Source organism: Lithobates pipiens, unplaced genomic scaffold (genome assembly GCF_037356315.1).
Source record: "Lithobates pipiens isolate NorthernLeopardFrog02 unplaced genomic scaffold, aLitPip1_a1.2 Scaffold_23, whole genome shotgun sequence".
NCBI lineage: Eukaryota > Metazoa > Chordata > Amphibia > Anura > Ranidae > Lithobates > Lithobates pipiens.
The window spans coordinates 317,787,549-317,812,549 of record NW_027507785.1 but is presented as its reverse complement, the minus strand read 5'-3'; the positions used below and the strand labels follow the sequence as shown (position 1 = coordinate 317,812,549).

Genomic DNA, 25,001 nt, shown 5'->3' with positions numbered 1-25,001 from the left:
GCGGGCCACCTATGGTCTACTTCCATTTCCCGTTTTAAAATTCCTGAGTTACAAAAAACCTGTGCTTTACACATACAAAGTAAACCGGTTCACTTTAGTGCTGGCACCCATAGCTATAAATGAATCTAATGGAAGAAATTTAGGGGTGGGACTTTATAGGTGCAAAACTCTTGTCCCAACATGACTGCATTCTAGTGCACAAAGCAAGGTCCATAAAGACATGGATGAGCAAGTTTGGAGTGGAGGAACTTGACTGGCCTGCACAGAGCCCTGACCTCAACCTGACAGAACACCTTTGGGATAAATTTAGAGCCAGGCCTTCTCGTCCAATATCAGTGCCTGACCTCACAAATGCACTTCTAGAAGAATGGTCAGACATTCCCATAGACACACTCCTAATCCTTGTGGACGGCCTTCCCAGAAGAGTTGAAGCTGTTATCGCTGTAAAGGGTGGGCCAACCCAATATTGAACCCTATGGACTAAGACTGGGATACCATTAACTGCTTGCCGACCACCGCACACAGATGTACGCTGGCAGAATGGCACAGGTAGGCAAATGGGCATACCTGTACGTCCCTTTTAAATTTCCCTCCTATTGGGCGTGCACGTGCCGGCCCACCGTGGGAGCGTGCCCGTGGGTCCCGGGAACTCTATGTTCACTGGAGACCTGTGATTGCGCAGTGGAGAGGTAGACCGGGGAGATGTCCCCGTTCTGCCTTGTGACATGACAGGGATCTACTGCTTCCTGTCATCGGGAGCAGTGATCACTGTCATGTCCGTGGAAGCCCACCCACTGTTAGAACACCTCCCTATGACACACTTAACCCCTTGATCGCCCCCTAGTGGATAACCCCTTCCCTGACATTGTCATTTACACAGTAATTGGTGCATTTTTATAGCACTGATCTCTGCATAAATGACAATGGTCCCAAAATGGTGTCAAGTGTCCGATGTGTCCGCCATAATGTCGCAGCCATTATAAAAATCGCACATTGCCGCCATTACTAATAAAAAATAATTAATAAAAATGCTATAAATCTATCCCCTATTTTGTAGACGCTATAACTTTTGCACAAAGCAATCAATATACGCTTATTGCGATATTTTTGGTAAACAAAAAAATATATATATGTAGAAGAATACATTCTTGCCTAAACTGAGAAAAAAAATGTTTTTTACATATTTTTTGGGGATATTATAGCAAAAAGTAAAATATAGACATTTTTTTTTTTTTTTTTTCAAAATTGTTGCCTTTTTTGTTTATAGCGCAAAAAATAAAAACTGCCTAGGTGATCAAATACCACCAAAAGAAAGCTCTATTTGTGGGGAAAAAAAAGGACATACATTTTGATTGGGCGCAACGTCTCACGACCGCGCAATTCAGTTAAAGCGACGCAGTGCCGAATCTCAAAAAGTGCTTTGGTCAGGAAGGGGGGTAAATTCTTCCAGGGCTGAAGTGGTTAAAGTGGTTGTAAACCCTTACAGACCACTTTGACCTACAGGTAAGCCTAGATTAAGGCTTACCTGTAGGTCCAAGAAATATCTCCTGAATCTACACGGTTTAGGAGATATTTGCAAAAAGACAGTCACCGTAGACAGCGGCGCGCAGGCGCACTGAGCATGCCGCTGCTAACGGCGATATGCTGTTAGTGGCGGCTCCCGTGCGCATGCGTGGGAGTGACGTCATCGCGGCTCCGGCCAATCGCAGCGCCGGAGCAGCAATACCCGAAAAGAAGATGGACGCTCCGTGGAAGAGGGGACAGCGGTGACATCACTGGCTCCTGTGTCAGGTAAGTGACACATAATGGGCTAGTATGCGATGCATAGTAGTCCATTATGCTTTACCTTTGCAGGGAAACAAAGAGGAAGTAACACCCATCAGGGTTTACTTCCTCTTTAAAGTTCTCGTGCGTGAAAAGGCAGGTGTCCCAATACTTTTGGTGATATAGTGAACCTCCACTTCCACGCTGCCCCTTCCTCAGCCTCTGATTAGATTCGTGTTTACATGCTAAGCTTAAACAATGGCTGTGTTTTAAGGCATTACTTTTATAGATGTGTCATCAAGATTGTATGTATGTGTTGTAAGGTTACGCTGTAGTCGGAGATTAGTGTTTGTTTGCTTTCCAAAATGCATTGTAATGCACATCACCTCCACTGATCCCTCTAAACTCCGAAATGATGCCAAACATTAGAAAACAGTCAGCAAATGTCGATAAGTGCCTTTGTATAGCTGCATGGTGTGTGTGTGTTTTTTTTTTTTAATTGCTTAGTAGTGTGAGAGTAAAGCTGAACTCCAGGAAGATATAAAAGACACATAAAGGCGGCTCTGTACTTATCGGGCCTCATGCACATGGAATTTAAAAGAGCAGCTTATTGTGGAGATAAGCCGTTTTTTTAATGCCTGTTAAAGCACCTCTGTAAGACCCCTTTCACACTGAAGCGCCGCTAAAACAGAGCGTTTTTGCCGTGTTTTAGATGCGCTTTTGTGGCGTTTTTCGGGCAACGTTCTCTTTAAAAAAAAAAAAAAGTACCCATTTTGCGGCGCTTTCGAAACACTTTTAAGGAGCTTCGGAAGCGCTGCCCGTTAATTTCAATGGGCAGGGGCATTTTTGGAGCACTTTTTTTACAGCGCTCCAAACCCGCCCCAAAGATGGTGCCTGCAGGAATTTTTTTAATGTCCTGCAAAGTGCACCGCCCCAGTGTGAACGTACTCCTGCAAATGAATGAGAGGCAGTTTTCAGGTGCTATTTCTAGAGCTAAAACGCCTGAAAACTGCCTCCGTGGGAGAGGGGTCTTGGCCTATGTGGCCGTCCACACATAAGGGGTTTATCAGGTGTATTTAAAGAGGAGCGTTTACAGGCAGAAAAAAAAAAATGCATCACAGGCGCCTTCTGAGAGTAGCTTTGGAGTAGGAAAAAACATGCGTAAACAAGCATACATTTTTTTTATTAAAGATATTTATATAGCGCCGTTAATTTATTGCATTTTTTTTTTACGTTAATTTTATGCTTTACTTCTATATTATACATTCACATCAGTCCCTGTCCACAAGGAGTTTACAATACAAGGTCCATAACTCACATTCCTACACATACCACATTTCCTCGAAAATGAGCCCTACCCCGAAAGTAAGACCTATTGTGATTATCGGGGCGGGCTGCAATATAAGCCCTACCCCGAAAGTAAGACCTAGTAAATCTCATTAAAAGTCCTGTAATTCATTTTGTAAATATAGGCCAGTGTCTCAGTTTGCTGCTGTATTTAAAAAAAACATTTACACCCACCACTGACCCGCCGGAGGTCCTCATCTCTCCTTGGGATCTCGGCTCTTCTTTTTCCTCCTCTACTCCCGCTGACGTCTGCGGCCCCTCCCTCTGAACTTCATATCAGTAAAACAGATTACAGATTAAAACAGATTACATGATTTCATAATGAACTAAAAAATGGACTTCTGACTTCTGACTTCTGACTTCTGACTTCTGACTTCTGACTTCTGACTTCTTCTGACTTTTGACCTCTGACCTGACAATGGGGGGGGGGGGGGGGGAAGACGGAGGACACAAAATTTTTTGATTTTAACAGATTTTATAGAAAATAGAGAAGGATAAATGACACAGCACATACACTGTGTCTATCATCCTTTAGGCCCCTTTCACACTGAGGCATTTTTCAGGTGCTATAGCACCTGTATAGCGCCTGAAAAAAGCATCTCCTTTCACTCCAATGTGAAAGCCGGAGGGCTTTCACGCTGGGGCGGTGAGCTGGCAGGACGGTAAAAAAAGTCCTGCTAGCCGCATCTTTGGAGCGGTGTATTCACCGCTCCTACCCATTGAAATCAGCGGGGCAGCTCAGCTATACCGCATTGCTGCAGAGGTTGAAGGGGTGGGGGAGGGGGGGGGGTCAACTTGTCAGTGCTCATACCATACGCCGCACACTGCATCTAATTGGTCTGCATGGCTGTAGTCCCAGAAGGAATTCTCTTCTAAAGATGATGCACAAGAGCCCACAAACAGTTTGCTGAAGACAAGCAGACTAGGGACATGGATTACTGGAACCATGTATTGTGGTCTGATGAGACCAAGATGAGGAGTACAAAGACAAGTATGTCTTGCCTACAGTCAAGCATGGTGGTGGGAGTGTCATGGTCTGGGGCTGCATGAGTGCTGCCGGCACTGGGGAGATACAGATCATTGAGGGAACCATGAATGCCAACATGTACTGTGACATACTGAAGCCGAGCATGATCCCCTCCCTTCAGAGACTGGGCCGCAGGGCAGTATTCCAACATAATGACCCCAAACACCTCCAAGACGACCACTGCCTTGCTAAAGTATCTGAGGGTAAAGGTGATGGACTGGCGAAGCATGTTTTCAGACCTAAACCCTATTGAGCATCTGTGGGGGATCCTCAAACAGAAGGTGGAAGAGTACAAGGTCTCCAACATCCATGAGCTCCTTGATATCATGGAGGACTGGAAGAGGACTCCAGTGGCAACCTGTGAAGCTCTGGTGAACGCTATGCCCAAGAGGGTTAAGCCAGTGCTTGAAAATAATGGTGGCCATCTGCCGCTCACACGGCCCTCAATGCACACGTTTCTGAACTGGAAGTAGCCCAGGCCATCAAAGGCATTGTGTTTCAAAGGCCCCGGGGCCCAGGCGGCTTCTCCAGCCTATATTACCAGAAATTTTCCTCCTTCCTGCTCCTCCATTTGACAGCATACTTTAATAGCATGAAACAGGGAGCACTGCCTTCTCCTGACTCCTTACAAGTGCACATATCCACAATTCCGATAACCACTGTGGAAGCCCGTGGCCCCAAGCCTTCCACCCTATTTGTCTGCTGAATGAGGATATGAAACTATCGGGCAAGATCCTGTGTTCTCGCATTAATAAATACTGATACCTACATTCCTTGATCCACAAGGACCAGGTAGGCTTTGTACCCGATTAACCTGTTACACCACCGCAAAATCCCAGAATTTATACTCTCGCTTGACATATACAAGCTTTTGACTCCCTTTCGTGGGACTACTTATGCTGTGTACTTCAACGGTGGGGCTTTGGAGACTCTATTCTCACCTGGCTGACCACACTTTGTTTACCCTTCGACCGCCGTCCACTATGCTGGCTGTTTATCGCCCCTATTCCCCATCTCCAGAGGAACATGGCAGGGTTGTCCCCTGTCTCCTGTTCTCTTTATCATTGCCCTTGAACCTCTGGCCATGGCCATCAGAGCTGACCCAAATATTAATGGCATCCTATACGCAGACCAATGTTACAAGGTAAATATGTTTGCGGACGACGCTCTTTTGACCCTTACTAACCCAGCGGTCTTCTTACCCAATCTACATTCCCTCCTGACCCTCTTTTGCCACCAACTCAGGGCTCCAGATTAATCACCACAAAACCACTGCGCTGAATATTTCCCTTGCAGGTTCCCTGGTTACGCACTTCCAATCCACCTTCCCATACCGCTGGATCGGCTCCGCTTTAGAATATTTGGGTATGAAGCTGACTCCCCCTTACTCCTCTCTTTTTTTTCTGCTAACTACTATCCCCTGTTATGTACCATCACAACGCTCATGACGACTTGATGGTTCCCCACCTTGTCTTTGATTGGCTGCATCCATGTCATCAATATGATGGTCGTTCTGAAGATCTTATACTTCTTCCGGACTCTACCGGCTCGGATCTCCGCATTTTTCTTGCCTCTTCTCCATAAAAGGCTTCTCTCCTTTATTTGGGACTTTCTCTCCTTTATTTGGGACTACAAGCGTCCCAGGGTCTTCCGCTTTACCCCGTATTAACACAGGCTCAGAGGTGGGCTTGGCGTCCCAAATATTACCAGGCTGCCCAATGCTCCAGGCTACCTTCGATATTCCACTCTGGGTTCTCCTGGAAATCCCCAACTGTGCACTGGTCCCCATCTCTGCCCTCTTATGGCTTTCTCTTAAAATGCATCCCTCCTCACTCCTCTCTGATGGCTCATAGCTTGAAGCTTCTCCCCCTCCTAAATAACCCTGTTTCTCCCTGGTTTAGGACAACAGTTTTTTCCTGGTGGCCAGCCCATAGATTCTCTCCAGTCTGACAATTTCTTGGAACCAATTTTGGCAGCAAATTTTCGATTTCGTTTTAGTCTTAGGACTAAAAGGGCATTTTAGTTTTAGTCCCATTTTAGTTTTATTTAGTCGACTAAATCTCCAGTACATTTTAGTCTACTAAATGTCCTACATTTCAGTTGACTAAATCTCATTTTAGTCGTCTAAAATCTAATGGGTGTAATTAAATAGTAATGCATTAGTTAACATTTCTCTACAATTTCCAAACTCCATTATATACTGCTGGAATGAAAAATCTCATATGTTATTATTTTTGGGCTAGAGGTATGAACATGCACTACAGAGCAATGTTAATTTTGAAGTCGAATTTCAATTTGGTTTTGGTTTTAGTCTTAGTCTTTTGACTAAAATGTCATATTAGTTTTAGTCGACTAAAATAGTATTCATTTAGTCGACTAAAATGTTTTAGTCATTTTAGTTGACTAAATTAACACTACTTGGAACCAGCACCTTCCCCTTGTGGACTTTAATCCTAGAGACTCGTGAAGCTCCCCCGGTGGAATTCTTCCGCTATCTCCAATTACGACACTGTATTTCCTCTCTGACGCTGTGATGCTTTTCCGTACCAGAAATCAGCCTTTGAGCAAACATACTAACACTCTCCAGGATCTCCTGGTACCATATCTTTGATTTACTCCTCCCTTAACTCAAGCGGGACTCCAACCACCATATCTTATGTCCCCAAATGGGAGCAGGACTTATCCCCCATTGATTTGGTGGATTGGAGCAAAGCCTGGTCTAATTTTGCGAAAATGCTCCTTTCAACACAACTACCCTAGAGGCAGCCTACAAGGTACTCCTCCGTTGGTACTGGATTCCAACCCGTATTGCCAAATCAGACCCATCTTACAGTGATAGATGCTTCAGGGGCTGTGGTCAGCGTGGAGACGAATTTCATATCTGGAGGACCTGCCCCCGCTTAGTGGCATTCTGGTCAAGGGTATTTGGTCTTCTGTTTACTCTCTTCCATGTGCCAAGTTGGCCTTACTCCACTGCCCGATCCTATGCCTCTTGTCCCATCAACAGAAATTGGCCACCTATTTGTTTATGGCTGCGACGTGTGCAATAGCAAGGGCCTGGAAGAAGCCAGCTGTCTTGTTTGCGGAGGCGAAGAGCATCTTGAGGCCTCTCCATGATTAATGAGAAGATGACTAGTATTCTCCATGACTCACGCCAAATTCCTCAAGGTATTGGGGCCCGTGGTGGTCCTACACTCTTCCAACTCTGCATCCGACCAGCTTAGGCCTCTCTCTGACCTCCTCTGCCCCCCTGACCTGGGGGAACCTCTTTCCTACCTATTCTGCACCTCCTTTTTCTTTTTCCAGCTTTCCTTCTCATCTCTTGTGTCCCTCCTTTGCCATCTGCCCCCCCCCCCTTTTTTTTCATATTTTTGTTTTTTGCTTGCTCGTATGACCTCGATCCAAGTTTTTTTTTTTTTTCAAAAATTTTGGTGGACTACTCCACACCCCAACTCCTGAGCAGTTAAGCTCAGTCACCCTATGTTGACCCCGGCCTTGGCCGGGGGGGGTGTTTGTTCGATAGTTCTTTCTACCAAATATGTTCTCAATGTGTATTATTAAGTTGTACCATGTTATGCTTACTGCTCATATCCCCTGCGTGGGATCATTAGTTGTTCTCATTTATTTAAATAAAAAAAAAATAATAATAGTGGCCACACAAAATATTGACACTTTGGGCCCAATTTGGACATTTTCACTTAGGGGTGTACTCACTTTTGTTGCCAGCGGTTTAGACATTAATGGCTGTGTGTTGAGTTATTTTAAGGGGACAGAAAATTTACACTGTTATACAAGCCGTACACTCACTACTTTACATAGTAGCAAAGTGTCATTTCTTCTTCTTGATATCAGCTCCTTGCAGTCCCTGTACAGCAGAGCTCAGAATGGGAGCCAGTGCATGTGCTGACAAGGTACATGCTAATAGGAGGAGAGAGCAGAGTGACATAGAGATGATCTGATCTGTGCTACTTCTCCTTCACTTTCAAGTCACAGGACATTTACCTTAACGCATTCTATGCATTAAGGTAAAAAATACACCCCGTTACCTGTCCCCCCCTCCCCTTTTTGTCGCTAAACACTTAACTGACTCCTCCACAAATCCAGCACTGTCCTGACTGCAGCACCCCTGCTCCATCTTCCTAATCTCACAGGAGAGACAGGCGGGAGCTAGAGGCTCTTGTCAGTCTAATCCTGTGGGGACGGAGAGGGGGCGTAGCCAAGCAATGTGTTGTGTGTCTATGGATGCACACAGCCTGACTCGGGAGGATTCCCACATGGGAGTACTGTGTGCTTAGGGGGCACTCGTAGAAAATGGGAAGGAGCGGACAGGCCTGGCGGAGTACTCCAAAAGAGAGGGTAAACGGTAGACATGTGCAATTTGTTTCGTTTAACGAATTTTGACAAATTTGTCAGTTCCCGAAATTTCTGAATTTTTTAATTTCAGGAAATGGGGAAATTTTAAAATTGAGCAAATTTTAAAATTCTAAAATTCTAAAATTTGAAAATTTGAAAAACCGAAAATAAGAATGAAAATCTGAAAATTCTAAATCTGAAATGACTAATGATTATTATATTCTAGGTATTGGAATTTCCTTTCAAATTTGGCCTTTTAGTGAACGTAACGCGTATGATATTATCTGACGTTACGATTTATCTGAAAGAACGAATGCCATATCTAAAAGAATGGAACGCAACGATCTAATAATAATAATAAATATCAATAATAATAATAAACCTTTTCATTTATTATTTGTTATTAATTTGATCCATTCCATTTGTATAGATGCGGCATTCGTTATTTCGCATAATTCGTAACTTCAGATACATTTCTATTTGTTACATTAACACACAGCCAAATTTGAAAGGAAATTCCAATACCTATAATTTTAATAGTTATTAGTTATTTCGAATTTTACTGATTTTCTTTTTTTTTTTTTCGGATTTTTGAATTTCTGAATTTTCACATTCGTAAATTTGAAAATGTGAAAATTAGAAAAATCTGAATTTCTTAAAAAAGAAAAAAAAAATGAATGAAATTAACACATTTTTCAGTGCACATGTCTAGTAAAGGGACCACTCTGTGCAATACCATTGCACAGAACAGGTGTAACCTTCTTTTTTTTATTTTTATTTTTATTTTTATTTCAAATGTAAAAAATCCTTTACGATCACTAATTTATGAATTTTTATGATTTTCAAATGTCTAGTATTCATGTGTGTGATATGAGTAGCAGCAACTGACTGATAAACTGGATCTTCTGTATGCCTTTTTTATAATGCTATAAATGGCACTTGCTTCATAGGACCCCTGACTCCTGAGAATGAAGCATTAAAGTCCAAGTGGGAGAAACGCCTTGGCCCCGACTATTCAGTTATGGTATGTAAATTATTATGTGTCTAAATTCCCCCCATAAATGTCATATATTGCAGATTACCAAACCTTTGGAAGTGGTGCCTGGATTCATTTTCTTTCTACAAGCTTTTTTTCTTGTCGTTTATGATATCATGGGTAGACATGTGCAATTTGTTTAGTTCCGAATTAATGTTTCGAAGAAATTCGACTATTTCGGAAATTTGAAAAATTGAGCGATTCGAACATTTTGAAGATTTTAAAATTCGGAAATCCAAAAATTGGAAATGAGAAAATCTAAAAATAAGAATGAAAATTCAAAAGAATGAAAACCCAAGAATTTGAAAATATGTAATAACTAACAATAACTATTAAAGTATAGATATTGGAATTTCCTTTCAGATTTGGCCGTTAGTGTACGTAATGAATACGGATTAATAATAAATGATTAATACATTTAATAAATGTAATTCATTTATAATTAATAATAATGCATTAATAATAAAAAAATAATCACAATAATAAAAAATGTTTTATTATTAATTTGTTACGTTCCATTCATTTATATGCAGCATTCGTTATTTCGGATAATTCGTAACTTCGGATAAATTGGTATTCGTTACGTCCACCAACAGCCAAATTTGAAAGGAAATTCCATTACCTCTAATTTAATAGTAATGGATATTACAGATTTTTGAATTTCAGAATTTATTCGAAATAACGAATTTTGATAATAACGACCCAAAAATGAAAGGAGAAAAAACCTAAAACGAATAAAAAAAATTTCAGTGTACATGTCTAAACCTGAGCAGAGAGCACATAAAGTTATCGGCTCTTAAGATTTCTGCCACAATTAACTTGAATTTCTTTTAACTTCTCCAGCAAATAAAACAAAATTCTTTCCATTGTATTTTTCCTGACCAAAAGGGATCAAATAACAGAAGTTTAATTGTTAGGACTGACATCCACTGCGGGTGTCAGTGTAAAGTTAATGACACCCCCAAGATCAGTTTGCAGATCGCAGTGCGAACTGTGAAATGGTGCAGGAATCGAATCACATAGGTGCGAAAACACCCATGCGATCCGATTCCAGTGCGGACCAAAAAAAGGGGGTCCTGCACCATTTTGGCGGGGATGCGATTTCAGCTATACAGACTGGCTGAAATTGCATCGCACAGACATGCATGTGATCTGCACAGTGATGCGGTGTGAATCACATGCGATGTCTGGCATCGCACTAGTGTGAACCGGCACTTAATTTTGTAAATAATCACCTTGTAAAACAACCCATTCAGTTTAAAATGGAAATGCAAGTCAACGCATTTGTGTATAGATATAAAAGAAAATAATATATATATATATATATATATATAATTTTTTTTTATTGTTATTATTATAAGTGATCACATTGCCTCTGTTCTCAGCTGCATAAGAGATAAGAGCTGGGGGAGAAGAAGCAGCAGCACACTGATCTTCCCAGTGATAGGCTGTGCTGGGGAGGTGTGTCAGGACAAATCTGATCATTGGAGGAGAGCAGGCTGAGTTCCCAGCATAGCTAGAGAAAAATAAAAAACGCAGAGGTGATCAAATACCACCAAAAGAGAGCTTTATTTGTGGGGAAAAAATTACATTTAGTTTGAGTACAGTGTAGCACGACCGCGCAATTGTCACTTAAAAAGCAACAGCGCTGAAAGCTGAAAATTGGCCTGGGCCAGAAGGGGGGAAAGTTCCCGGTATTGAAGTGGTTAAAAAAAAAAATATGAACCTTTACAATTTAAGTCTTGTAAAGGGTAATTCAATCAGGTTCAGTGAAATTTTATGTCAATTCCTTCATCTGCTTTTCTCTGCCTTTTCGCTTCAGAAGTACGAAAAAAAATTTTTTTTCAGGCATCCTTCGGGGTGACCGTTTACTTCCTGGACCGAGATGACACAATTTATGTACGTTTTGGTGCCTGTGTGGTTTTTGGTTGTGTTTTTACTGACACAGATCAGCCCCAGCTGCAGCCTCTCGCCTTGTAACTTGCTGCAAAGGTGCATTATTGTAGTCTGTTTCTAGGAGAGAGGAAACTGAGGAAATGGCTCCTCATGCCTGCAGCAAACGGTTTCCATCATCTCAGCCAAAGCAAAGGCACCGTATTGGAACTCCAGGTGGCTTGTTAATTATAAATGGTCACGCTAATTTGAAAAGTGATACTGTCACTGTATATTGTGACCTATCAGGAATTCAGGCAGGCTGGTAAGGCTCCTGAACAGATTAGCATTGGTAATGGTGACAAACGCTTCACTTTTGCTGGCTTCCCCTGACGCTTCTTATTCTGTCACAGGTGGTCGGTCTGGATACAAAGATAGAAGATGATGAAGAGCTGCAGAAATACTCCAAGGTGTGTAATTCTTTATCAGAATGGTTTTGTGCCTCCATCAAATGTTCTGTTTTGACTTATGGAACTGGTCGCGTTTAAACCTTTTGCTGCCAGCGCCATTTTCCCAACGCGTTTAAAAAAAAAAATCATTCTAGGTCTCAAGATTACATAAAACCCCCAAACAACATATATTTTCTGAAAAGACACCCTAGAGAATAAAAAAAAGTGGTAATTCCAATTTATTATGCTACAGGATATTCGTGCAAAAGTTTGGGAGCTGCAAATTTTCATTAAAAAAAATAATAAAATACTAAAGTTAACCGCTTCAGCCCCAGAAGATTTTTATCCCCTTCCTGACCAAAGCACTTTTTGCGATACGGCATTGTGTCGCTTTAACTGACAATTGCGCGGTCGTGCGACGTTGTACCCAAACAAAATTGACGTCCTTTTTTCCCCCACAAATAGCGCTTTCTTTTGGTGGTATTTGATCACCTCTGTGATTTTAATTTTTATTTAAAAAAAAAAATTTTTTTCTGCTATCAACAAAAAAGAGGCGACAATTTTGAAGATAATTTTTTTTTTACTTTTTGCTATAATAAATATCCCCAAAAATATATAAAAAACAAATTTTTCCCTCAGTTTAGGCCGATACGTATTCTTCTACATATTTTTGTTAAAAAAAAAATCACAATAAGTGTATATTGATTGGTTTGCGCAAAAGTTATAGTGTCTACAAAATAGGGGATAGATTTATGCCATTTTTATTATTATTTTTTTATTAGTAATGATGGCAATCTGAGATTTTTATCGTGACTGCGACATTGTGGCGGACACATTGGACAGTTGGTGCTATTTTGGGACTGTTGTCATTTATACAGCGATCAGTACTATAAAAATGCACTGATTACTGTGTAAAGGACAATGGTGGGAAAGGGGTTAACCACTAGGGGGCGATCAAGGGGTTAAGTGTGTCCTAGGGAGTGATTCTAACTGGGGGGGATGGGTTCAACTCACATGACAGCGATTGCTGCTCCTGATCACAGAGAACAGTGATCTGTCATGTCACAAGGCAGAACGGGGAAATGCCTTGTTTACATCTCCCCGTCCTGTGGCTCTGGGACACCAGTGGACATCAAGTCCGCGGGTCCCGTGGGCACAGTCATGCTGTACACTGCGGCCCCCGCCAGTTAAAGGGTACGTACAGGTATGCCCATTTGCCCACCGCTGCCATTGTGCCGATGTATATCGACGTGCAGCAATCGGCAAGTGGTTAATGTGTTTTATTTATTTATTTATTTATTTTTTTACCTTAATGCATTCTATGCATTTGGGACCGGAAGAGAAGGTAAATCTCCGCTGGAGCAAAGAGGGCAAAAAAAAAAAAAAATACGGGGTTAAAACCTACCTTACTCTATCCAAAATGGGGAAAACATTTTTTTTTTTTGCCAATAGCTACTTTAACTTTTTTTTTTTTTTTTAATATGGGGGACAGGTTCTCTTTAATAAGCCACCAAGGGGTCTAAAAGACCCCTGATGGCTCACCTATCAGGGGCCAAGCAGGAAAAGGGTTACTCTGCTTGCTAATTAATTCCAAACTGTTAATTTTACCATCAGCAAGTGATTTTCTCTATTCTGTGTAATGCAGCTTTTACCCATCCACACTATGAGACTTGGGGTGGAACTGGACTCTTTCGATGGCCACCATTATATATCGTCTATTGCTGCTGAAGGTCCTGTTGCCAAGCTTGGAATTCTGCAGCCGGAAGATGAAATTTTGGAGGTAAGTACAATACATGAAAATGTCATGGTTGATCACCCCAACTTACAACATTTGTAGGAAAATGTTGATTAGACATGTTTGATCATGTGGGCTCCGTTCAGATTGGTGCGATATCAGATGCAACTTGAGTCTCATAATCCCATGACGCAATAGTTATCACATGGCTTTCAATGGTGCCCATTCACATCAATGCATCTGTGCACGGTGTGATTTTGGAAAAGGTTCCTTTACTACTTTTTATGCAATTCCAGCATGATTTTAGCCCCATAGATTATGCAAAACAAAGGAGAGGGGACATTTGTGACTTTAAATCAAGTTTACGGCTATATGGTAATAAAAAGAAAATCAATGTTTATTGGTACATATACACATGTTGAGTCATATCAAAATACAGTGAATAAATATTATTATTATTATACATATATTAAATATTATACATATATTAATATTATATTAAATATTGATATGACATATGTTGCTCATTAGTGACACATGGAACAAATATATACATACATACATACATACATACATAACGCTGCAGCTGGTGTGGGTGGTGTTGGTTGGTAACCTACACCTCTCAAAGTGATACAAAAAGTCCATAATAAATCATGATTGTAAAAGTAGGTACGGTCTGATGGTAGTAATAGCATAGCATCGAAAAAAGAGGGAACTCTACGCGTTTCATGGGTTCTTTCCACTCATCAGGAGCCAATGTATACTAAAAAATAGTGCATTCTATGCATTAGGGTAAAAAAAACCTTCTGTGTAACAAAATCCCCCCCCCGACCCTTTTCACACTGGGGTGCTTTGCAGGTGCTACAACGCTAAAAATTGCGCCCTGAAACAGCCACTGCAGGACAGTGCACTAGCAGGACTGTAAAAAAAAAAAAAAGTTCTGCTAGCAGCTTCTTTGGAGCGGTGTATACCGCTCCATACCCATTGAAATCAGTGGGGCAGCGCAGCTATACCGCCGGCAAAGCGCTGCTGCTGTAGTGCTTTGCGGTGGTTTTAACCCTTTCTTTGCTGCTAGCAGGGGGTTAAAACCACTGCTAAAACGACAGTAAAGCACTGTTTTACCACCGACGTCGCTCCCGCCCCAGTGTGAAAGAGGGGCCTAAATGTACCTGAGCCTATTAAAGATCCAGCGATGTGCATGAGAGCCAAGGCTCTCCCGGCTCTGCTCTTCCTCTCTCCCTTCTCTCTGGGCAGATTATTGGCTCCCGCTGCTGTCAATCAAATGCGGTGACGAGGCAGGGGGGCATGGAGCCGAGCTGCTGTTCTGTGTCAATGGACGCAGACAGGGTCAACATCCGCCTGGAAGAAAATCACCTGGCTTTTAGGAAAAAACTCAAGACCTTCCTCTTTTAGCAGATGATCAAAGCTCGTCACAGCGCCTAGAGGCGATTCAGTTCGCATTGTGCGCTATACAAGTATTTAATTCATTCATTCATTGAGCTCCCACGAGTGTTCCCATAGGAAGTGGCTTCCTATGAGGGCACTCGCTGAACAGGAGGAGACTGGAGCACTGGAGGACCCTAGAAGAAGAGGATCAGGGCTGCTCTGTGCAAAACCATTACACAGAGCAGGTAAGTATGACATGTTTGTTATTTTAAGGAACCTTTATTATCACTTTAACTGTAACAGAGAAAGAAGTGGTGCAGTTCTGGCTGTGCCCTTGAGCTGTTTGTCTGGAGTTTAGCCCAAGGCTCAAACTGACAGATATTTTGCTTTATCTGGGATTTATAAGTCTCCAGCAAGCTATCGACATCTGTGGTCGGGTTCTTCCCATTATCTTCCCTCATGTCTTGTAGAGCAGACGTGTTTTCCTATAATAATGTACTCTGCGTCCTGCTTGCTATGTTAGGCGGATCCCTATGGCTACCATAAAACAAAAAAGAAAGACAAGACTGAAGCGGTTTCCCTTAAATATTTGATTGAAACCAAGAACTGATGTGGCTTACAGAGTTTAGGCGCACAACAATCTCAGGCCAGTTCGGGAAAGTCTATTATGATTTTCTTCACGCTCGTTTTGACCTAAAGAGCCATGCTGCCTTGTCAGAACTCGGTGTACACATAATTTAATAACCTCAAAAGGCTGTTGGATCTGTGTTTTTTTTTTTTTTTTTTTTTTTTCCCGGAAATTTAATCTCGCTGTGGAAGGAATGACATATTTTGACAAAAAAATAAAATAAAAAAAAAGTAGGCTACAAGACATAATACTGGTAAAAGCATTGCAGACAAAGAAACAAAAAAAAAAACCTTTTGGATTTCTTCAGTGTTCTAAAACTGAACTGGACTGGTCATACAGCACACTGGGCTCGAACCGCATGCAGGGCCTCTGTCACATACCTGGTCGGAGTCTGAAGTGATGAGGTCAGCCTCTCTTGTCTCTCCAACCCGGGTCCCGCTGAAGATGACCCAGGGGAAAGGAGGAACACGAGTGCCTGCAGATGGATCCCAGGAAGATTGAGAGATGATGCGACTTTGGGGATGCAGGAAGTCACAGCAGGTCGCAGGAGCAGAGTTGCAGAAACACAGCAGGCAGCTCGGAGCCAGGCAGGAGACTGAGGTGGAGTCACGGGAATAGCCGGGTTCGGAAGCAGGCGGGCAGCGAGGTACCAAATCATCAGACAGGAGCAGAGACAGATAGGAGGCCGGAATCAGGAACCAGTAATCAGCGATGTAGGAGAGTCCAGAAGCAAGGTCAAGGAAAGCCAGGGGTTCAGCAACAGGTATCATTCAGGCAAAAGCAGGAGTCACCGGGTACGGGTACAGGAACAGCTGAAGATCAGTCAGCATCTGTTACCAGTTGGAGCGCCCCTTATATAGGCCGCCTGACGCCAAAGGGGCATGCTCCTGCTTATGTGCGCACTCCTTTGCACACGCACATTGGCGCGTGTGTGTTCCGTAAGGTTCCTTGTGCGCCCGGAGCACAACAACAGTTCTCCTATTGTCCCTTATGCATGTGCGTGAGTGTGCCCGGAGGCGCGACAACAGTTCTCTTACAGCCTCCATCTCGGAGGAGGGGGGCACATGTAGGGGGCCCTGGGGTTCGCGAGCAGTCTTGCCAATGATTCTTCTTTTCTCTCTGCCGCTGCAGTCCCACCTCCCGCCCCCCCCCTCGCTGCCAGCACTGATGGGCCCTCATTGCACTGATAGGTGGCACTGATGGGCTGCACTTATTGGCACTGATAGGTGGCACTCATGGGCATTGATTGGCAGCACTGATATTAGGTGCCACTGATTGGCACTGACAGGTGGCACTAATTAGAAACACTGGCAGGTGGCGCTGATTGGAAGCACTGGCAGGTGGCACTAATTGGCACTGGCAAAGGGGAGGGAGTTTCACACTGAGCCAAACTGTGTGACACTGTCATGTAATGTACGGTAACTGCATGCAGAGAGAGACCAGCTGTCAAAATTCAGCGGTGATGTTGGGGGTGGGCGGAACCCAGGGTGGTGCGGGACCCAGCAGGTATCAAACACCAACCAATGATTGGGATGCTTAAGGGGGCAGGGCCACATACACATAGTGGCCCGCCCAGACCCCATCCCATTGGCTGGTGTTTGATAGCTGACATCAAAGCTCAATTTTGACAGATGGTCAGTTACATTACATGACAGTGTCACACTGGACTGCACATTCATTTGATGCAGCCTTTCACATTGCATGACAGTCCCACAGGCAAATCTCAGGAGACCCCACTGCCCCTCTTAAAATGCCGCCTGGGACCATGGGCCCACTGGGTCCCATGGTAGGGCTGGCCCTGGGCCACCCTTATTTCCACAGGGACACAAAGACAATTCAGCCTAATTCAGCCTTAAACTAAGCTTTCCAATGATTTCCCTCTGAATATAATTCCAAACCATACACTTAAGTTGGGGATTGGCCATTTCCACGTGCGGCCCTACAAAGTACAAAAGATGTCCAAGTGGCCAAATGGAGCGAAAAGAACAGTCCACGTTTAAATGGTCATCGTGGTTGTCCATGGATCCCAAAGCTTCAGAAATTTGGCGAGTGTCGGGAAGTATAGATATGAGCTTCTCATGGGCCATGGTTTCCAGAAGTTGCTGCATAACTGCAGAGAAATTAAGGAACGGCTGGCACCAGGTTCCGCCGGGCTGCCAGGAACACAAACTCCACCAGCTTCCTCTGGGCGTTAGTCAAAACCTGGATCGACTTAATACTATGAAGTTAGAAACACACACAGGGCTTTCATAGGTTTCATATTTTCTCCGTGTGACCAAAATATGAACGTCTCTTCTCGTTATCAAATATACTTTTTTCACGAATGTATAATTTTATTTATGTCCTGTATGGTTCAGTATGGTAGGCATTGTTATCTGAAGAAAGACGCTATTGATATTTGATGGTTTCTATGCCTCATCTAAGCTGAAATATTTAAACGAAAGCAAAACATTGCAAAATGTTTATTCTTTCCCTGTCAAATATCTTGTACAAAGATGGCGATGGTGGCATGTCACATGACCCATTGGGTCTCCAACCTTTCTATTTAATTTTTTTCCCCCCCCACCACAGGTTAACCAGGTCCAGCTATATGGGAAGTCCCGCAGAGAGGCAATTTCATTTCTCAAAGAAGTACCTCCTCCCTTTACACTGGTTTGTTGTCGCCGATTAGTTGATGATGAAAACGACAACTTTGCGGATGATCCAAAATCTTTGATGATCCAAGATCAAATGGTACCTCAACTGCTATATTACACTAAATGTTACATTTATTTACAGTAATGAGATAAATGAAAGAACACTTCGGAGTCTATTTATAAAGGTTTTCACACAAGATTAGAAAAGAGGAATTGCTGCGCTTAGGTCTCCGAGCCTATAAGCTGCTGGCACTGAAATTTTGTAATATCAAAATTTAAAAGCAAACACTACTACTCTAATTAAATCACTGCACTACTCTCAAACAACAAATAAATATGAGGTACCATTCTATGTGAACAAAAAACCTTATGTTGCCATTACTCACATGTGTTCTGGCACCAAACATGCATTGAAAAACAAAGGAGTGCAGCACAATACCACTCATAGGAAATATTTATATAAAGATATAAATGTCAATCATGTAATATAAAACCACACAAAAAAACTTCATATATACATGATCATATCCCTAACATGTAAACATAAATCATCATTATTAAATAACCCAAAAAATAATAAATAAACAAATAGGTGAATGAGGGTCGGTTCACACAGGGGCGACCCGTCAGGCGACTTAGCCGCCTGACAAGTCGCGTCCCGCTCTATGCAATGGAACCGTTCTAATCGGAGCGACTCAAGTCGCTCCGACTTAGAAAAAGGTTCCTGTACGACTTTTGGGGCGACTTGCATTGACTTCTATACAGAAGTCATTTCACAAGCCGCCGCTAAAGTCGGATCCCGGTTGCCTGAGGCAGTCGCGCTGCAAGTCGTGCTGCCTCAGTGTGAACGGGCTCTTAATGTGGTGAAGTGCACACCAATTTTATATCAGTGTCCTTTATCCATGTGTGCTTCAAATTCTATCATGCCAAAACAATCACATTTTTGGAGAACGATTTTAATTGTTTTGGCACAATAGAAATTGGAGTTGGTTTTTTAATGTAAAAGCAAATAACATTGGCTAAAGTGCAGAACAGTATGAAATAAAACCTTAATATATATCCTTCAAATCATAACGGTGAATATCATAACCATGTTAACACACATCAATAATAATGTCCAAACAGTTTGCCCATGTACAGTGGGTATGGAAAAAGATAATCCCCTTTTAAAATCACATTTTGTTGCTTTGCAGCCCGAAATGAAGAAAGACCGTTTTTTTTTTTTTTTTATCCAGCTGTATTTACTAGTGCAACTTATAACATCCAAGTTAAAGATATAACACCAACATGTCAGAAAAAAAAAAAATCAGGATCTCCGAGTTGGAAAAAGGATCACCCCCTTGTGTTAGTATTTTGTTGAACCTCCTTTTGCTTTATTTACAGCCTTTAGTGTGTTGGGATTTGTCTCTATTAACTTTGCACATCTAGACTTTGCAATATTTTCCCGCTCTTCTTTGCGGAACTGCTCAAGTTCAGTTACATTGGAGGGTGACAGTTTGTGGACTGCAGTCTTTAACCACTTGCCACCCAGGCCAATTCTAACATTTCTCTCCTACATGTAAAAATCATAATTTATTTTCTTGGCACCCCAGATGTTTTGGAACTACATATCCCATGATGCTCAACTACACTGCAGGGTGCATGAGCATCATGGGAAATGTAGTTCCAAAACATCTGGGGTGACAAGATTTGCCGTCACTGCCCCAGAGAATACAATAGCGATCGTTGCAACTTTTTATTTTGCACAGTGTTTGCACAGCAATTTTCCAAAAGTTCTTTTTTTTTTTTGAAGAGCGTTTCATGCTTTAAAAAAAAATAAATGTAGTTATCCCAATTTTTTTGCATAATGTGAAAGATGAAATTACGCCTAGAAAATAGATGGCTAACATGTTATGCCACGTACACACGACCGCACTTAAATCCGGCAGACTTTCGACGGAGTTCTGACAGTTCTGACGGACTTTCCGAATGAACGGACTTGGCCACACACAATCACACCAAAGTCCGATGGATTCGAACGTGATGACGTATGACTGGACTAGAATAAGGAAGTTCATAGCCAGTAGCCAATAGCTGCCCTCGCGTCGGTTTTAGTCCGTCAGACTAGCACACACACGAGCGGATTTCTGGGTCCGGCAGAGTTCTGTCGGAAAAATTTGAAGCATGTTCCATTTCTAAAGTCTGTCAGACTTTTGCAAATCAAAAGTCCGCTGCAGCCCACACATGATCGAATAGTCTGCCGGAATTGTTCCGTCTGACTTTTGATGTTGAAAAGTCTGGTCGTGTGTACGCGGCATTACGCTTCAAAATGGCACACGTTCGTGGAATGGTGCCAAACTTCGGCTGAAAGATGATTTCTTTATCGTACATCACGGGACACAGAGCAGCTATAGTAATTTACTATCTGATTTATATGCCAGCTATAGGTGAATGGACACTGGCACACCCAAAAGACAGGAAGTCCCCCCTCCTATACAGGAAGTACCTCAGTTTTTTTGCCAGTGTCTGTAAGGTGCTGGTCACTGATGTGATACATGTGCTCTTGGAGGTCTGGACAGTTCTATTAACAATGATGGACTTCAATCGGATCTATTTGAAAAAGCTGTCAGCCAAAATGGATGGTACCCAAGCCTCATTGGAAGGAGAGAAGATTCCTCGAGGTTTGCCTGTAATGTAGCCTTACGGCGCTGGACCCTGCGTAATGGAACCTTGTGCAGTGTTTGTTCTGACCAAGGTGCTTTCCTGCGGGGTGCTTTACAGGTCCAGTGGAGTGGACCCCAGATTAAGGGGGGACCCAGTCTCTGCAGGTCTTTTATGACAAAGCTTGCCGTTATGGGTGAAAGTTGGACTCCTGTTACGTTCAGAGTCCTGCAGCAGGAATGGTAAGTTTGCATTTGTTATTTGTTTTGCAGTTTCTCTTTTTTGGAAAGAGAAACGGAGTTCTGACAGTCTATTCTCCCGGTGGCCACTGGGAGCAGTGTGCTGTTTAATCATGCTATATACTCTTACTCAAGTGGGCTGCTGTTTCTCGTCCAGCCACTAGAGGAGGCGTGTTCATTATGGCCTATTTTTAAGTAGGCAGGAAGGGCAGCCATGCCATGTGGCAACAGGTTCAGTAGGCCTCTGTAGACATAGCAGCAGCCCATTGATGCTAACAAAGGTTGAGTACTTACTATGGGAACGTGTGAAAACAAGTCAGGATTATATGCTGCATATTTACTGCTTATCCAGGGGGGCTGTACAACTGTAAGTTGCTACATACCTGGATGGTTAGCAGTTCACTTTGAAGTGTTGTTGACTGCTCTGTAGGCAGGTGCAGTGTAGTATACATGCTTGCAAACTTTGTTGCTTAAATGCATGTTTAAATAAACACGTTTGGAAAACCATGAGCACATTTTAAGGAGTTGTATCTCCAGTATAGCGCATATGTGCTTGGCTAAATCCTGCAGGACTAGTATGGGCCCAATGGCAGTTGTACAGGTGCTTGCTTTCAAACTAGCTGAAACGCACGGTTGCTGAAGATGCATGTTTTTACATATTTACATAAATATACATGGTTATACATGTTTACATAAAGATACATGATGCGTGGTTGCACAGTTATTGATGTTTGTATTAATATACATGATTGCATAGAGATACATGGTTGCATAACAATACATATTTGGATATGGTTATTCATGATCGCATAAAGATGCATGTTTGCTTGGCTATACATGGTTATACATGATCGCATACAGATACATGGTCGCGTAAAGATACTTGATCGCATGAAGATACATGGTTGCATAAAGATGCATGTTTGCTTAAATATACATGTTAGCATAAATTTACTTGGTCGCATAAAGATGCATGTTTATTACATGTTTGCTTAAATATACATGGTTACATAAGGATTCATGATCGCATAAATATTCATGGTTATACATGTCTGCATAGATATGTGTTGCGTAACGCACAATGACCACTCTTTGTCATAAATTCCTGCAACTGCTTCAGAGTTGCCTCTCTGACCAGTTTCCTCCTGGCTCTTTCATCCAGTTTGGAGCTCCTGATCCAGGGAGATCTCTACTGTGCTTCTAGGCATTGATAAAAACCTTTGAATTTTTTTGTCTCCATCTCCTAACTTGTGCCTGTCCAGGGAGATCTTTTGACAGTGCCTTACAGCCCATCGTTAATTTCTTGCTTCAGTTGCACTACCAGGGACTGAAATGCTCCAGAAAAGCTAATCAAAATGACTACAGCTGATCACAGTTGAAAATCAAATGGCTTCGTGTGCCATCATGAATGTGATTAGCTACACCTGGTTGAGTTTACAAGTCATTTTTAGGAGGGGGGGTGATCCTTTTTCCAACTCGGGGGTTCTGTTTTTGAATTACATATATATTTTTTATTTCTTTTTTTGACATGTTGGTGTTATATCTTTCATTTGGATGTTATAAGTTGCACTGAGTGAATACACCTGGAGAAAACCAAAATCTGTATCTCTTCATTTCAGGCTGCAAGCAAAAAAAAGTAACATTTTAAAGGGGGTGATTCTTTTCTATACCTGCTGTATTGACATCAAAGAATGTAAAAGCATCCAATATCGCCCATATACTGGCATCAAAGAATGTCCAATATTCAAAATCAGACCAAAAGATCAGATCCCATCTGCTGTGACCGGGCAGCGGCAAAAGAAACGCCCACTTAGACCCCTTTCACTCCAGGGTGTTTTGCAGGCGCTATAGCGTTAGAAATAGCGCCTGCAATCCGCCCTAAAGAAGCTGCACCATTATGTGTAGTGTGAAAGCCCCGAGGGCTTTCACACTACAGCGGTGCGCTGGCAGGGCGTCAGGAAAAAGTCCTGCCAGCAGCTTCTTTGGAGCGGTGAAGGAGCGGTGTGTTTACTGCTCCTCCACCACTGCTCCCCATTGAAATCAATGGGGCAGCGCTGTAATACCGCCGGCAAAATGCCGCTATTGCGGCGTATTGCCGGCGGTTTTAACCCACGGCCGAAATGCGCTGCAAATCCGGCGGTGAAACGCCGCTAAAAATAGCGGCGTTTTACCGCCCACGCTATGGGCGGTGTGGTGTGAGAGGGGTCTAAATGTCTGCTCCAGACAGTGCTCACACAGGATCCTTCCTGGAAAAATGTGACCACCAAGTTTGAAGTGGTCAGAAGCACATATGGGGTTAAACCATTCTAGTCCCATATGGCTCGATCTCACCACATCTTTGGAGGCTTCCACTGGTTTTACTCATGTACATAACGCGTAAAGGAGAGAGGAACTCTCATAGAGTAGTACAGTAAAAACCCAGTTTATTAAGATAATAAAAGTGCGCAATCACATAATACAAAGTAAAATCCAGCAATACCACAACTACATGCATCCATTTGGCATCAATACCTTCCCACTTCTGGTAACTCGTGTGTATTGAAGTCTCCTCTGCTCCCCTACGCATTTCATCATAGAAGACATCATCAGGTGGAGTGGCCGAATGAAAACATAAATCCCCTATTTTTATCGACGGATACATGTGAGTGGGACAGTCCATGTGTTTAAGGGAAATGCTTGCAAATGTTGTGTTGGGTACTTATTTATTTGTGGATTTTATTTTATTTTATTTTTTGTCTCTAGGAAGAGGATGTTTTCCATACAGCACAAGCAGTTGCCTCTGTACAGGTTAATAAGGTAATGTATTAAGACTCATTGGTATTCTAAATGGAACCTTGGATTTTCTCGGATGTTATCAGGTGTATTTACCCTTCTAATATTCATTTAACTGGTTCCCAACAGCAATATATAGATTCAAGTTCCCCTGTACACTGTGCTGAGGAAACGTTGATCTGCGATCCCCTTTCAGCTTTTCTCTGTGCACGGATGCCAGCTGTCGGATAAGACTATCAATGACAGCTCTGGTCCTAAATAACATGATCACAGGCAGGCTGAAGACCTTATTCGTAAACATAAACCATCAGCCTGCAGATGGCACTGTGCTTCAGTTTAATATTGTTATTGTTATTGTCAGCTATAATTATAGTTTTAAATATATACAGTATCTCGCAAAAGTGAGTACACCCCTCAAATTTTTGTAAATATTTTATTCCATCTTTTCATGTGACAACACTGAAGAAATGACACTTGTCTACAATGTAAAGTAGTGAGTGTACAGCTTGTATAACAGTGTAAATTTGCCGTCCCCTCAAAATAACTCAACACACAGCCATTAATGTCTAAACCTCTGGCAACAGAAGTGAGTACACCCCTAAGTGAAAATGCCCAAATTGGGCCCAAAGTGTCAATATTTTGTGTGGCCACCATTATTTTCCAGCACTGCCTTAACCCTCTTGGGCATGAAGGTCACCAGAGCTTCACAGGTTGTCACTGGAGTCCTCTTCCCCTCCTCCATGATGACATCACGAAGCTGGTGGATGTTAGAGACCTTGCGCTCCTCCACCTTCCGTTTGAGGATGCCCCACAAATGCTCAATAGGATTAGATCTGGAGACATGCTTGGCCAGTCCATCACCTTTACCCTCAACTTCTTTAGCAAGGCAGTGGTCATCATGGAGGTGTGTTTGGGGTCATTATCATGTTGGAATACTGCCCTGCGGCCCAGTCTCTGAAGGGAGGGGATCATGCTCTGCTTCAGTATGTCACAGTACATGTTGGCATTCATGGTTCCCTCAATGATATGCAGCTCCCCAGTGCCGGCAGTACTCATGCAGCCCCAGACCATGATACTCCCATCACCATGCTTGACTGTAGACAAGACACACTTGTCT

The 25,001-nt window shown here is 42.6% G+C and overlaps 1 protein-coding gene across 3 annotated transcripts in view; it reads left to right on the top strand.

Annotated features, from left to right (window-relative positions):
- PATJ (PATJ crumbs cell polarity complex component) overlaps positions 1–25,001 on the top strand; it is a 400,698-nt gene that overhangs the window by 76,625 nt on the left and 299,072 nt on the right. For all 3 annotated transcript variants that reach the window (XM_077450582.1, XM_077450581.1, XM_077450580.1), the window contains exons 12-16: positions 9,442–9,515; positions 11,813–11,869; positions 13,494–13,628; positions 18,169–18,330; positions 23,855–23,908. In XM_077450582.1, coding sequence (XP_077306708.1) covers positions 9,442–9,515; positions 11,813–11,869; positions 13,494–13,628; positions 18,169–18,330; positions 23,855–23,908 — 482 coding nt within the window. The remainder of the gene's footprint in view (positions 1–9,441; positions 9,516–11,812; positions 11,870–13,493; positions 13,629–18,168; positions 18,331–23,854; positions 23,909–25,001) is intronic.